Source organism: Mercenaria mercenaria, chromosome 4, assembly GCF_021730395.1.
Source record: "Mercenaria mercenaria strain notata chromosome 4, MADL_Memer_1, whole genome shotgun sequence".
In the NCBI taxonomy this organism is placed as follows: Eukaryota; Metazoa; Mollusca; class Bivalvia; order Venerida; family Veneridae; genus Mercenaria; species Mercenaria mercenaria.
The window spans coordinates 54,291,184-54,307,989 of record NC_069364.1 but is presented as its reverse complement, the minus strand read 5'-3'; the positions used below and the strand labels follow the sequence as shown (position 1 = coordinate 54,307,989).

At 34.3% G+C, this 16,806-nt stretch overlaps 1 protein-coding gene across 2 annotated transcripts; it reads left to right on the top strand.

Annotated features, from left to right (window-relative positions):
• The first annotated feature begins 425 nt into the window (after positions 1-425).
• LOC128556373 (uncharacterized) lies at positions 426-16,716 on the top strand. Of its 2 annotated transcripts, none has more exons than XM_053541283.1 (10): positions 426-536; positions 2,080-2,198; positions 2,675-2,815; positions 6,835-7,027; positions 7,346-7,450; positions 7,675-7,771; positions 8,089-11,610; positions 12,454-12,575; positions 14,810-14,906; positions 15,233-16,716. In XM_053541283.1, exons 1-7 carry the CDS (start codon positions 476-478, stop codon positions 8,888-8,890), a joined length of 1,518 nt encoding a protein of 505 aa, XP_053397258.1. In that variant the 5' UTR covers positions 426-475; the 3' UTR covers positions 8,891-11,610; positions 12,454-12,575; positions 14,810-14,906; positions 15,233-16,716. The 2 variants fall into 2 exon arrangements, with proteins under 2 accessions (XP_053397258.1, XP_053397257.1); XM_053541282.1 differs by having other exon boundaries at positions 7,669-7,771.
• The last annotated feature ends 90 nt before the right edge of the window (positions 16,717-16,806 follow it).

Below are 16,806 nucleotides of genomic sequence, written 5' to 3'. Positions count from 1 at the left end.
TTTTGGAAAAACCGATAGTGAAAAGCATGGATCCTGACCAGACTTCACCGATGCGCAGGCCGGTCTGGAGCCATGCTGGTCGCAAACGCACTATGTTGGTTTTTTCCCATGGTGCGGCTCAGTTATAAGCTATCTATATAGCTACCTGTTTGATATCAAACATTTATTAAATAAATATCTATCGCCGTAATATTTAAATTTTGCATATACCTTTCAGCGCAGCTCACATTTATATACATTTGGGTAGTTAGTATCTCGAAATATCGAGTTAACAAGTAACATACACCTGGCAATTATATGCCGTATATAGTGTCGTGATGTTACTGATATTATATCGTTGCTAAAGAAACACTTATTTCAACAATTTTCTCATTTATGTATTCAATTGTTTGTAAAACAAAAGCTTATACTTTTTTATTGATAAAAACTTCCTGAATGCATTACTTTTTAAACGCCGCTAGTAACAAGATGCAAAATGGCTGATGAATTGTGTACAGTACTTTGTTTTTTGATAGCCTTATCGCATTTCATTCAAGGTAAGTTTTAACTGATCTAATATTACTTGATATGAAATGTTAATTTGAAACTTCTTATAGATGTAATGAATTTTTAATGTTATTTTGCACTTTTGAAAAACCGGAAGTCATGGCGTATCGCCATTTATAAGGATGAAAAAGAATAAATAAAATCTGGAAAGAAGATCCCTCGGAAGCACCGAGAACAAGGCAAACAGTGAAAATTGCAGACTCGGTTTGATTGAGTATGTTCATGAGCAGTAATGGAAAATGCAACACTGCCCACGCCCCTAGCACCGGCTTAAGCAGTATTTAATCTTCAAATCTAAATGAGTTGAAATCAATAATCCCGAAGGACCAGAAAATATAACAAAAAAGAGATGAAGTCGGGGCGACATTTTACGACCGCCACCGTCATTTTGTCTTTAAACAAGAGTTTAATGGCGGTCCTAAAGTTCGGCTACATCAGGTATAGGCAAATATGCACTAGTACAAATAAACATATGTAATAATCTAAGTACAGACTCTCGTGATATTGTTTTGCGAAGGCATATACGTTAATGGAGAACATATCAACATCGGCAACTGTGGCATGAATTCAATTAAAGATTGCTGTTTATTAATAATATTATGAAATTGAACACGTTTATTAAGACCCAAAGATTTTCAAAGAGTCCAGTTAATTCATGCTGAAAAATAAGCCCGCTCATGGTGCAAACGATTTAAAGAATTTTCGTACAGTTATCAAAGATATATTCAACTCAAGCACTTTGTTTGAAATTGCTTTTTCTATTTCAGAATAATTATATACATTCATTATTTATTTTGCTCTCCATCAAAATTGTAAATGTGTATCCTTAAAGGACTTGACAGTATTGTCTTGTCAATGAAGCTCATGGTTTTTGGGACCTTTGTTCGAGGAGTATTCACGTTGTCAACGTTTTAAACAACTTGGTCGTGAGTTGGCGTGGTGTATTTCCATGCGTCTTTTCAATCGTGTCTGAGGTTTGAAACTCATGTGATCGATATGGAACCATCATGCCCCTCTTGTCCAAAGAAATAACTACATGTACACCGTGCGCTCGACTTATTGTCTTTTGCATACGACATAAAAAATCGATCGCAAACTTCTTATTTCGATCGCAATACATTTTATCTAGAGCGCATGGCATCTTATTTCGGGCTCATGGCGACGTTTTATCTCGAGCGCACCTCTAATCTCGAACACACGACATATTACTTGAGAGCATGCCATCTTATCCCGAGAGCGCGACGTCTTACTTCGGGTGCACACAAACTAATTCCAGTAATGATATCTTATATCAAGTGCACAAAATGATTTAATCTAAAGACAGTTCTTGTCCAAAGAAGAACTGGCTAAACAAAGTGCTTTCAATTTTTTTCACAAATAGAAACGTATTTGCGCTAGAAGAATATTTCTACCAGTGAGAGAATGCATTGCAGGAAAATTAGCAGATTTAAAAGAAAGGCCGTATGTTATAAAAGCATACTGCTCTAATATTTGTTTTTTGAAAACTACAGGCAAGTTTACATTAAATTCCAGGTCAAAGTGTTGAGTATATTTGTCCAGAGCATGCTGGCGCTGTAGATTATACAATACATGACTTGTATAACGATGGTGTTCGGATTCAAAACTCTTCCACCATATCGTTTCAAGTAAAGGTAATATCCTTTCTCGAGCTCGGAGTCATACCGTTTCCCCTGCCAAGTCTTGCACTATGTTGGTTCTCTGAAAAACTATATTGTGATTTGTGTAAAATCAAATTCAAGTTAAATATTCGAAAAAGCGTTTTTTTAAACGTATTAAATAGGATTTCTTTAATTATTGTACCACTTGCAACTACATTTACTTTATCCCTTATCATGCTGAACACGATTGATTCTGCGTTTGCGACAAGTCTAGATCATGATCAGTCTGCACATCCGTGCAGTCTAATCATGATCTGCACTGTTCGCCATAAGGTCAGTATCCTTTTGCTAAGCATACCTCTTAACAGTTAATGGTACTGTCCAAATTGAAATACTTGAAAGATGGCCTAGTTCGTAATAGAAATATAGCAGGGTAAGCGTTAAGAATTGTTTTGTAATTTTCATAATAAACGTCAGCTTAAATGTATCTGTAAATGTATTCTTTTCAGTGTGAGAAAAACGCTTACATACTTCTTCAAGAACACCGATATGACTACAAGAACCTTGCCGTGGAGATTGTACTTGGGACTACGGAAAACTTGGGAATATCAATTTCAGATAAACAGTCGAACGGTTATACATGGTGTTGGGTAAGTAATTTGCTTTTATGTTCTATCATATACCTTGATTAGATTTCTGATTAGAAAAAAAAACCCCAAACAATATGACTGAGCAGGTGATTAAAATTAATTATGCTTTACTGAAGACAAGTGAGAAAATAGGGTCTTTGTTATTAAAGTTACAAACTGACACTGAAATACTTCGGCCAAATGATAACTTTATCAAGTATCAACTGAATTCATAACTTATACCAATAACTATCGTAATGCATATCTAGTTAAGGCCTATGCTATTTTGACATATGTAAAATTCCTATGTAAAACTGAAATTGTCGTAACAACACGAGAAATGCACGGGGATCAAAGAGAAACTAATAATAATGAGAAAATATATCTCAAAGTAAATAATAAAGTATCAAAAACACTCAAAAGCATGTCCCAACTGTGTACTAGAAGAAAATGCATAGAAATTTTCGGTGCAAGTATTTGGTACCGTAAGTCTCTCATATTTATACAATATATATATTAATAAATCAAGGATATGTCAGTATAAAGAGCTGAGCGTTAGTTTTCTAAGAAATCGTCCGCCATGTTTTCTTCAGTGAACGAAATAAAAGTAGTGTTTTACCTTGGATTTCCTTATTGTATAGTACGATTCACTTTCTAATCTAAATGAAGCATCACTTTTTTTATAACATCCCACCGTCCGATCTTTCTGATCACTTAACGATCACTCACAATTATAAAATAAATCCAACGTGTCATCAAAATTATCACTTTACACGGCTTCATGGACATCACGACCTACTAACATTAAATTTGTAATCATGAGCCAACCAAACAAATGATGAAAGATCGGGACTTTTTCAAAGATATGTTTTCTTTTCTGCAATTTTCTGATATTCTAACCTTTAAACAATCGGATAGTATGCACAGAAATAACGAGGAATTTATGCAATATAGCTTTTAGTTTAAATTTTGGACCTATCTTTTTCCAGCCCAACAACAGACACGTATATGTCACAAACCCGGCTTGTCCTCGAGTAAAATGTCAAAGGTTACTAGAACATAAATACAATAAATAAACAATCGCTTACAATGTTTTTGTAAGTCCTGTAAGATTAAACGGCTCATGTTTATACATTCATATATATTCCGTATCGGGAACATTGACAATCACAGTTCGATCTTTTCCTCGAACATGAAAACAGTAACTTTTATTCCTTTGTTTACATTCCAAACTTGACGATTCACATATACGTTCAAGAACGTAAATTTCGTGCTTTCCGACCCACATGGTGTGTAAACTTTTGTAATTAAAAGTATGGTGTATTCGGCAGACCAGTTGTAATTTCTGACAGTAAATATCATTTTGAGTATCATTTATGTTCACGAAATTTAATTGAATATTTGTTTTATACTTGCAAAGAAATGTGATGGGCATGGTCGCTGGCTTCGAATTCCCCGCCCATTACCGACGTGGGATGGAACCCTCACTTGATGTGTAAAACTTTTCACGTAAGGAAGCCATCCAGCTGAGGCTAGTGTCTCGATCTAGGTACTAGTCTAAGCTCTAAAACATGTCTAGAGGGGCACTTGGAGACTTTCCCCACCAACAAAACCTAGGAAAAGTTCATTGTGTCGTTTCGGTGTTACTCTCATCATACAAAATAAAAATTGTTGCCGTTTAGGTTTGTTTGTTTGTTTATATTTTTATATAAATGAATATGCAAAAGTGTATTTGTTTGTTTCAGTGTACTGTGAAAATATATAATTACAATTATATATCAACAGTGAACGTCAAATGCATTATATTTTCACGAGGGTTAATGCTTTGATCTTATATGTAAAACAAACATATACCTAGTGTTTAAAAGGTAAAAGTAAAGGTCTTGTTTATTAGAGTGCCACTTTTATTGAAAGGGCCAGTCAATTTGGCTTATGAGACACCGTTATTGTGCTTTCCAATTACCTCCCAACTCCTACCACTATGCCAGGCGCCATGCGGATAGAAGTCGGTAACCATTCATTCAGCTCGCAGCTCAAGAACCGGCCTTATCGGATCGAATCCCATGACAAACACCCCCATTTATATGTATATGAGTATGTACTCGTGAAATTATATGTTAAGTGTAAAAAGTATGTATTCACAGTGCAAATCATCCATGCTAATTAATACGTACGATATGTTTGCTTTTTCACTGTCTAACATGTCCGAACTGATCTAATGGATTTTTATCATAGAGTTCTAGTTTTCACCTTAAATTAAAGCAAACGTGTTCAATATAATTTTAAACTTTGAAGTTTAGTAGGTTGTGGCATTCTCTAGATCAAGGGTATTTTTATTACCTTTTGTAGTCAGTTATTTATTGTAAAAATGCTTTTTTAACCAAAGTGGAAAATATCAGGTACTTGAAAATGCAGCTTTCTGAAAGGTCAGTAAGAATTCTCGATGTCATTTGTCAGACATACCGTGTAAATAAATAATATTATTACATAATTAATACTGATATTTCTTTTGTTGCACTTTGCGGACTTATGATAAAGTTATAAATATATCTGTCTGAGCAGTACAATCCCTGTAAATGCGCACTACGTAAGCGCTCGGGCCCTTCCCGCACACCATACCTATAGTTCGGACTTCTTTAATGTGTAAAGGCATGTGCACAAAATGACAAATTTTGCCAACACCTTGTAAATTGTAATGTGTTTTTTAGAAAAGTAATAAATGGAAATAGAAAAATAGCTCTCAGCTCATTTACACGGATAGTTCAGCTTTATTATGTATGTTATAGTTTTTCGCAGTTATGCAAGCTGACATAGAATACTTTCTCCGAAAATTGTGACATGAACATACTGATAACTTTTCCCACTTTAGTCTTTTAATTAAAGTAAGAGTTCAGCACTTCATGGTTTAAAGTATTGTCACATTGGAAAAAAGTTTGTTTTACAGTAACTTCGAAATTCCTCAGAAATCATATCATGTACCCCACCCACCTAATTCATAATTTCAAAATAGCATAGTTCTTAAGTGTCGTATAGAAACAAGGGAATGCATTAAAACATTTAATTGCTTAATAACTGTTATCAAGATAATTTTCAAGAAGTTCCTGTTGAGAGATGAATGTGTTTTCCTGTGTCTTTATAATCCGAGGCACTTACATTTGCTTTTGATATTCATTCTACGACATTAAGGTCATGATTTCATCTCAAACTTTATATACCATAACCAAATAGTGATTCTTACAGAAAAAAACTATTTTGTGCCCTGGTTCAATTATTTGGATGGCCTTACTAAGTACATACAAAATGCAACTTCAGTAAAACATTTTAAATTCTTGTATTCACAATGAAGCAAATTTTCTAGTAGCTAGTAGCTCGTGCGGTGATTACTTTTCTTATTGATTATGGTATTTTGGCAAATGCATGTGATTGTTTAGGGTCTCATGGAAGAATGACTTAACATGTGTTTCTTCGTTAAATAAAGTATTTACACATTTCCCTGAGATACTGAAACCGAATCTGCTATTATCTTGTCAAGTTGCGGTAAATGCCTTTTAGTTATCTTCTAGATTTTATGAACTATCATAACAGCAATCTGTAAGTATTGTGTGGCGACCGTAAAGTAACATACTTCGTTCTTGGACTCGGTGTTGTTAAATTTTCTGCTCACTTTTAATCACGGAGACAACCTAATGCATCTGTGTAATAGAACTCCGCATAAGCTGGTGTTAGGGGAAGTAAAAGAGTTGCGCATCTTATAACCTTTATATGCAGACTCAGTTATATCGAATATACTATTATCTTGCTTTGTTGTGTTCTATGTGCCCAATGGAAATTTTATAGATACAATTGTTCTTCAAAACAAGTTCTTATTTCAAGTGAAATGGACTGCTACCTATTTGCTCTATCATGTAGGAAAAAATATTTACCTTGTTATGAATTTAGCTTGACCTGCCTAACGATACCTAAAAACGAATGTTGTTCCTTATTTTATTCGGTTGTCACAGTCATGCTCTTTCTCTAAAAAATATTTTTCTCATTGCAAGGAGCCTGGCATAGTTTCAAAATATGAATATCGCTATTTCTGGATCAGTTGGGAAAACAATGTTGTTCGTGTTGGGAGAGGTGACACGCCAAATATCAAACGCTTGCCGTGTTCGGAGAGGATAGCATATGCAGTAAACTATGTCAGCATTGGGACGGCTAACCACACGAAAGGATACTGGAAGTTTAATATCGGTATGGTTGAAAATGGGCGAACCAGAATGAAAGAAGAATACATATGAATAGTAACTCGTTGCAAAAATTTCAGCAGATGTTTTGTGCTAAATGAAATATATTTATATTAGCAATAGGTCTTACACCAAGGTCATAATTATGTAGACTAAACTGTCAAGGTGTTTAATATTATTCAGATTTTTTATGAAAATACTACTTGCAATGACACACAATTAGAGTGTCACCAGTAAGCATCTAATACCTTTAATTCGTTAAAGAATTATTTAATGGTAGAGACTGCTATACTTTGGTAATGTAAATACCATCCTTTCGCCACAGGGACACCGATTGCTAAAACATCACCAACAACGAAAACATTGCATGCGTCGTCGACAACACAACTGAGCACATATAAAGCAGAGAACACATCATTGAATACAAATGGTATGTAATTTAACTTAAAGTTATTTGCTTGATACGTGTTTAATATTCCTGATGACAGATAACAGACTAGTAACTATTTTAGAATAATGCTTAGAGTTCACGATGAGTCTGGTTAAGCAAATGTATTTCACCGATAGGTTCCGAACGCCGGATACACTCGTGAATACACGTTATAAAGTTGAAAAATTCAAACTTTTCAATTTATTTGTTTGTTACAGATTTAGGAAACGATGAAGGGCAATTGACAGCAGTTTATGTTGCGGTTTCACTGACAGTTATCGTCGCTGTACTCGTCGTAGCGGTCATTCTGGTGTTGCGGAGGTTAGCAAATAAATATAATACCCTTATAGAGAGAGTGCGCTTTTAATTTTTACTGTTTCAGAATAGATATTGCAGTACATAAGACATACCTCAGAGATGTATAAGGTTTAATACACAAAGGGTAATATGTTATTGTCAAAAGTAATGTAACTGAAGACAAATGAGAATAAAAGTGTAATTGCTGTAAATACCTGATGGAATGTAATGAAAAAATTATCTTTTCTGAACTTTATCAAATAAAATCTATATGCATCACATGCAGCAATTTTTATCAGCCAATATATTGTCCATACAATGCGAAACTACACATTTTTAAGGTATCAAAGAAGTGAGAAAACGAAACCAGAACCGCAAGTTGTATACTGTAACACTGGAAATCAGTATTCGGTTGTGAACAGGAATCTGACCTGCGGGATAGAAAATCCAGCTTATGACGAACTTATCTTGGAAACAGAGACTTGGACACATTGTAAAAACGGTGAAATGCCAATTTTAAATGATAATAACTACACGGAAAGTAACTTAATGGAAGAACAGACAGTACAACTGACGACTAGAGAAAACAAATCTCTTCCTTTGCAAACTGATCATGAACCAGATGATAGACATGTTTATAATCATGTAGTAGAACAGAACGACCTTACACCATTCTCCAGTGAAATAACATTGGAAGAAATTTCAAAAGCTGAGGTAAAAGTTAATGAATATTCGCATGTTGCATGCGTTACAGGTGATGGCAACGGCGGTCGAACCAATCTTAATGAAGACAATTTAGATGAAGAGAGGCCGCATACTAAGCCGGAGTCGGACATTGGTGTAAACAACGTCGATTCAAAGAATATGGAAGAAGATACAACTACACTGTACGACCATGCTTCTGCAGGTGGTAAAGGTCCAGCATATACTGTCAGTGACGAATATTCGCATTTGAATGATGTTAAAGATAATAGGGGAGGTCAAAGTTCTGAGACGCCGTCTATAGAAAAAGTAACTACCACTACAAAAAAGAACGAATCAGACGGATATGAGATTGTTGCGGCTTGTCACACTCCACAATACTTTATTCTAGAACCGGAGCCAGATAAATGGACTGCTAGATGCAACAGTGGTCATGAATAAAGAGTAATAAATAAAAATATATTGTGCAAAGATATGAAAATAGACATTATGTAAATATTTGTACAGCGCTTTTCAACATTTTCAGATTTCTTAATCGTACTTCTATTATGTCATTCATACAAGTAACCTATGGACAAGAGTAAATTTGCCGCTTTTAACAGTGTTTAAATACAAACGAAAGCCGAAAAGTTAGACACGATGGTAATTGTTTCGAAATTGTAAATACTGTAACATAATCCTGTTACACTTCGTGCCTGTGATCAAATGATACTTTCAATTGACACTACTCCTTTTCATTCTGGAAGACAATAATTGATACACCAAAGGACAATACTTATGGTAGTTCTGTACTTTCAGATCATTTTTGATTTTAATGTTGAATTTTGATTAAATTATCTTGATATAATTTATATGTAACTGCCATTTAACACATAAGTTGGGGTCATGTGCTTGATAGTTTGCTGACTGTTGTGAAAACATGGACTTCTTTCAAGTTTTCAAAATGTGTTTGTAGCAAAATCGTATTTCTGACGACAGTTTTTCATACAGGAAAAACTCCTAGGATATAGATTTTATTGGAACTTCTCACGGTTTAAAAGTTATCGATTATCATATGGTAATATAAAATGTTTTGTTTGTTGGTGGTGTTACTTTCCGTTCCCATTGCTATGTGTGAGGTAAGGTACCCACAATATACTGGCTGGAGCTCCCAAAGAGCATTTTTTTTCGCCACCGGCCGTCTCTGTGTGGTGTCCTACTGTGTTGTTTTACATGCTTGTCTGATTTTTTGTTGTCTATGAGTATACGTGCACGCGTGCGTTTGTATGTATGTGCATATTTGCGTGCGTGTGTGAGTATTTGTTGGTGCGGGTCTATAGTTAACCGTCTAGGAAGACTTCGTTTTCATTCATGCTTTTATACCTGCCCCTCCACTGTCACCCATTTGTCTAATACATGCCCAATTTTTGCATCTTGGATATAATTGAAATATACTATATTTGGATTCTTGCTGTATCTTTCCAATATGTGGGCCTATTTTGAGATGTATGGTTCTGACTGTGTTGATTGTACTTCCCGCAAATCTACCTATTTTGTTTTTCTGGCATGTGTGCTAAACGTTTAAAGACAAGGGACTTCATATGTGAAGCTTATTGCATGAAAATACATGACATAACTGGAATTGTTTCACGTGCAAACACATTTTGCTAGTGGAATGTTAGTAGCATTGCTGACCTCATCAGTTAAAAGATATTTATTTTAGTTTATTCTTTGACGCAACGTAGCCATAATTTCCAACTTAAAAAGTGAAGAACAACGTTAATATCTGTAATATATAAAACAGTCATCACATTTACGTGTGTACAGACTCAAATACATACGCGCTGCAATAACTACTTTGTGTAATCCTGGTCAAACCTCTGTCATGATTTGATACGACTGTGTATACACAAACATGTTATTTTCCTTTTCTTTTTGATAACTAGTACCTGCTTTTTGTGTTACAGTACAAAATGATAAATGTGGCCTATAATACAATATTTAATTCGTAGTCGGTTGTCTGCTGATAACTCGTGTTAACTTATCTCTCTATTGTTTATCTTGGATAGCTTCCCTTGTTTGAAACATTTTACAAATATAGATCAAAACATTTTTACTGATAAGAGTCTTAAGTGGGTGACAATTTAATTGAAGCACATGCTTTTTACTTGATCGTAAATTATCTGTAAGTGTTTACAAAAAGTCAGGAAAATATAGATAAACTGAATTGTAACATTTTAACTATTTTATTTTCCTGCTAGAAATTGATGACATAAGAAACCTTTCGAAACGTCACAGCAAAACGGATATTTTGTAACATATTTACAAAAAGACCAGCATGAACAACGACAAAAAAGCTATTAGGTTTCATATTTAGACTAACAAGGTCATGTCTCATTAAGAGCTCGACTGTCAAAATAACTGGTATAGTCGTGAGACTGTCAGACTACGAAACTTGATACCCCCGCTCCTCCAACATTCGGATGAGAGTCCCGTACGTATATGGGCGATTAATGTCTGACACGCTAAAGAACCAAGGAAGCTTCCCGAATGTATTAAGATAAATAGCTGTAGAATGTATCGAATAACCAATTGTCAGAGGTGTTTTAGCGCAGAGCGCATGTTTCCACCATCGGTTTCGAAAGCTCTTCATACACAGATTGAAAAAAATGTTTGAATGACAAATATCACGACCATAAAATATTTTTTGTAGATCACAAACATAATATATATCTGGTATCTATCACCAACTGAATTGACACTTCAGGTGTGTCTAAATCCGTCTTGTGTATTTATTTTATCTCATCTGCTCATTTGTCTTTATTTTTCTGTTCTATATTTTTGAAAGAAAAACTAAAATAAAACGAAACGGCAATTTAGTATTATGTTTATATCTTTATCTTATTGTCTAAATAAAATGAAATAACGTTTAACACGTGAACTTATGTGAACTGTACATTGTTGCTATGACGTGTTTCGCCTGTTTTTAAAATCATTGAACATTTTTATTTTCCTATTGAAAGGTCAGGTTGATATATGTTGCGAATTTAACGACGATAGAGATAAACATATTTGCATTGATTATCTCTACGCAGGATTCCTTTTTATCTTTTGTTTTTTAAACTTCCTTACATGCAAGTACGTTTTGGAAATTTTGCTATAACAAGTTGTACTCGTTAAAGGTATGTATTTACTCGCATTACTTACTTTTTAGAATTTTCTATATGTTTAAAACACACTATTTGGGAAATAGCTTATAGTTTAGCGTGCTGTGTTGGCAAATAAATCACGGTTTTGAGTTCAGATGCGTAGTAATCTAATCACGAAGGCCGATGACCTGACTGATTAATAACAACGCATCTGAACGAAAAAACTGTTTTATCCATCCTAACACGCTCGAATTACACCAGGAAAGGGTACTAAACTGGAATCTTTTATTTGAGTCGTTAATGGACGCATTACTTCGGAATAGCCAAAATTAGGTCATTTTGTGAAACGTGTTTAAATCAACTATACAATACACGGTAAAATCCTTAAAATGAAGGAAATACTTAATTCAATAAAAAATTTAATCATCTGGCCCTTTTAAATCATCGAGTCCACTTGTAATAACATAGTTCCGCGTGATCCCGTGCCAGAGACGTGAGGGCTGTTGCACTTTTCATTACCTGTCATGAGCATACTCAGTCAAACCAAGTCTGCTTTTATTTTGCTTTGCTGTCCTTGATGGACACCAAACCTTAACAAATTATAATTGTTACAATATATTACATCATACTGAAATTATACGGAAAGCGGAATGGCTACTTTCGAAGGAAAACAATGTTTATATGTACCATAATACAAGGAAAAATTGTAATGGTCAGTGTTAGAAAAACGTTAAAGTACTATTGTTCAAAATTTATTGTCCTTGAATTTTTTTCTGTTTCAAAAACCTTGTATACAGTTTCAAAAGAATCGAAACTAGTCAGTTAATTTAGGTTTTAAGAATGAGTATTCTGACTAAAATGTCAATTTACAATTAGAAAGAAATACAACAAAAACAACAGTCATGACAACACATCAACAACAACAGAAGGAAAAACCACTGTATCATTAACAGAAGCCTTGATGGCGTCAACAACTTCCAACTCGAGTTACCCAACTGGTAGGTACAAATGATATTAAAAATTTTAACTTTGTGTAATATGTAAGTACGATTCCCCTTCAAGACTTTATTCGGAACAAGTAGCAAAAGATAATATATAAGGGTAGATTTCTCGAAAGCACAGAGCACTAAGAAGACAACCTCAGAGCCACTCATTTGCAAAGTAGACGCACAACAAAACGAAGTTGTAACGGAAAAATAATTCAGACAGGTTGCTTCAAAAATCTGACAAGTAAAATTCAACAACACTGTAGGGCACCGCTTTAGACCCGCAAGCAAACAAACGCAAACATATAAGCAGGAAAAACTGCCTTAGGAGTCCGGCAGCCAAAATAAAGTGGGGCACGAAAACTCATAGTAATGGGGGAGGGTATATCAAAACAAGGGAGCTTAATTACAGGGGAAGGGATGGGAGCGATAGGGGGAGTGAGGAGAAGGAAAAAACGCTTACAACAAACAAGACAACATACGCAACACAAAATACAAGACAGACAGAAAACCAGTTGAAAATAGGGGCACCGCCTTGGAACGGTCAGTAAGCTATAAAAAAGAAACTGGGTAGGTGGGGGTATAAACACGTTTAGGGCATGCCGACCTCGCAATTACCCTATTTTCAACAAGTTAGACAACACTTTCCCCGCTTAGAAAGGCTCTACCATTCGCGAAAAATACCAGATCTGATTAAGTAACATAAAGTTAAGGTAAATCTGAGGTATAATTACACCAATGTACTCAACAACTTGTCTGAAGTCAGAGCACCAAGAGCCTAACTTTTAAGGGCACGACTAAGAAAACTGCGAGACAAAATTCCTCTCCCTCCGTCCGTTTTATGTAGGATTTAGGAGAAAAGCGTCATGTGGTCTTACACTTTATAAGTCATCGCACCATCAAATAGGAAAGCGTAGCGATTAACTGTAGAGTGGTCACCACTTAACATGCACTGTGTTTCCTGATTTTCGCATTGTATCCTCTTTTGATAAACATTTTAACACATTTTACAAATATCTGATTAAAATACGGACTATGTTTATTTTCCGAATTTTACAAACTGCATCTCTATAGTATTCCGGGTGTGTAAGTCGGAAAAGTTTTAACAGTTCGGATGATCTGTAGTAAAATTTACTGAAAGCTTTCCGTAGCTTATGATAACAGTAATCCTGTTGTAATTTGTAATAATTCTTTAATTTCTTGGTGATATGAAGATTTCTACCATTGAAATCCTCTATCTTTGCGCAAGCTCTTGCAAAACAAATTAGTTGTGAAATATAGACAACGTATGATGTTACTCTTTTGGGTAAATGTGTTTCACCATTTCTGAAAAATATAGGTTGTCCATATTTAAAATATCATCAAGATACCTTGAGGTTCCATTAAAAGCTTCAATAATTGCATGAAATCTCGTTCATAACAAATGAACGGTAATAACTAGGTAATTTATGTGAGGCATGTGTGACGTTAACAAATTCCAATTTTCCATGATCAACAATTAGGTAAAATTTGCCGTCTTATCTGTAAAATTATCCCCCTTGAAGTCACCTGGCTGTGCGATATCGATTTTTATTTGGTTAATATTTTCCAATAAAAACAAAGAAGGAAAAAAAGTTTGAACAAATATTGTTTTAATTAGAATGAACACACAATATCTATTATCCTATTGAAGTGTTCGTCATTCTTTTCTCTTTACAAAGATATAAAAAATATTTATCTAAAATGAAGAATTAATGCTTGCCTTGGCGATTAAAAACACCATTATCAGTCTCTGTTTACGGCATACAGTTACCGAATAAAATAAGTAAAAACCTGTGGTACGTATCTTAGTCTTTCCCCTGTAGCCACTTTATTCATAATATGAGAATATTTATGATCCTATTGAAGTATTCTACAGACAATAAATTTTTATATATGTTTTTATTTTGAAATTATTTTAATGTCTTCTTGCTTCCCTAGACGTTTAAAAGTTGGTTATTTTTGTATTATCTCTTTATTTGCACGTGTCCGTGATATTTCCGACTATAAAGTAAATTCCGTTAGAACCCAAAGCCTAGTAATTGGAAATAGTAATATTCGCGAATATATTTTAACTAAGGTTTCATTGGGTACAAAAAACTGAGTATTTTATTTATATTTATTTTTAAATGATCGTGTCTTACTGTTTATAGAGTACTTTATTTATATTTATTTTTAAATGATCGTCTTACTATTTATATATATACGTTTGTATATACTTTTTACAGACGTGGACGAGGACAGTAGAACTGCAATCTACATTTCAGTTCCAGTTTCGATAATCACGTCCATACTACTAGCATTGACTATATTCCTAGTAATAAGGTGAGGAAAATGTTTGCATGTGTGTACAGTATGCAAAGCCTTTGTTCGATATATTGTATTTAAATATTTCCTATACACTTGAACTCCAGAAAATGGCTGTTCAGATAAGCACATAGTCCGATCAATAGACATAGAAGCTGGAAGCTTAAGGGTACGGATTACATGTACACATGCAGATAAACACATAGTTATAGTTACAGAGGATGGAAGATTTAAACAAATTACATTTTGAATTATGATATGTCTTACAGCGATTCGTTAATCTTTTTTCGGAAAAATGAAATCATTCTCAATTCTTAAAAACTTTGTTGTTTATTTTCCTGCAGGAATAGAAGACAGAAAAGGCAAACTATCGAATCAGATGCCATATATAATAGCGGAAACGATACGCCAAGAAGAAACAGGCGTTCAGTTCCAGGAATAGAAAATCAGGCGTACTGTACTTATACTTTAGAAAATAGAAATAAACCAAGAGGCGATAAAGCCATTCCTTGTAGTGACCAGTATAGTACAACTACCTCGAGTAACATTATACCGCTGTCATCTAATATAAATAATTATAAAAACACCGATTTACAAACGGAAGATATACCAGAAGATGAATATGCTTATAATCATTTAGTGATTCCCACAATAGGCTTAAACACAGCACCTTATTCATATGTGACGAATGGCCCAGACGGATTTACAATTGATGATGACAGTGCATATTCTGATCTTGAAAGTCAAAAGAAAAAATCTTATAATGAGGCAGGTGGAGTGGACAATGGCATTGACTCAAAGCAAGTTTTAAATGCAAAAAGGTATGAGAATGCATCTAGACATTTTGAAGTTCAAAGTTCAGTTTACGACCACGCTGTAGCAGGAGGACCGGATCCAGATGTTATTACAGCAGATGAATATTACCATCTAAATGGAACAAAAGAACATGAGAAGAGAAATAACGCCCAAAGGCATAGCTATGTCAATGTTACAAAGGAAAATGAACATGAATTTATACCAAGTAAGACAAACAATACCGGCCACACTTATGACCATGTTAAAGCAGACGGACAATACCCTATGCCGATAAAAACACGTGAATATGCGCATTTGAATCAGGAAAAAGGTAACGAAAATAGCGCAGTTTCACCCGGACATAGATATGTAAATGTAACAAAGGACCAAGATCCATTAGCACGAGGAACTCGTGCCGACGGATATGAGGAAGCTGTTGGCCGTACTCCAGCGTACTTTGTGATAGAACCGTAGCAATACTGTGATATATCATTGTATCTGAGTTTGTATTTCTACATGTTTTTATAGGTCTAATGATAGATATGATGAAACAACAGTGTTATTATCTTCTAAATGATAAAGTGTATGTAATATGATAGCAATGTTCGATGTTTTTAAATTAATCGATCATTTTATACATTTGTCAAATTAAAGTTTAATACATCTTCTATATGAAACAGGAACTTGTTACTGCACATACTTGTTTCTTCTGGAAAACTTAGCGCACCCCACCCCCTAAAAAACTATATTGAATATGGATGAAATAAATTCGTGAATTAACTGTATCCGTGCACTTAAACTTCTGTTATATTATGGAATACACGAGACATTTTTAAATCTCTGCATATAGTTAAATACACGTGTAGCAGATCATAAATATCATGGTCTTACAATCTAAGGGAGAATATATTGTCAAATGTTACCTGTGATATTAAAACAGAGTTAACGAACGTCTAAGGAACTGAATTCTACGCTTCGTCTTTCTATTTAAATCAGGATGCTTACTCATAATGAATATATCATTACAGAAACACTCAGTTAGTTGTTTTTATTTAAATGTATTTCTTGAAATTGGTGCAAATGTTAAAACCTTTTATTATTTTTACACACATACTATTAAAGA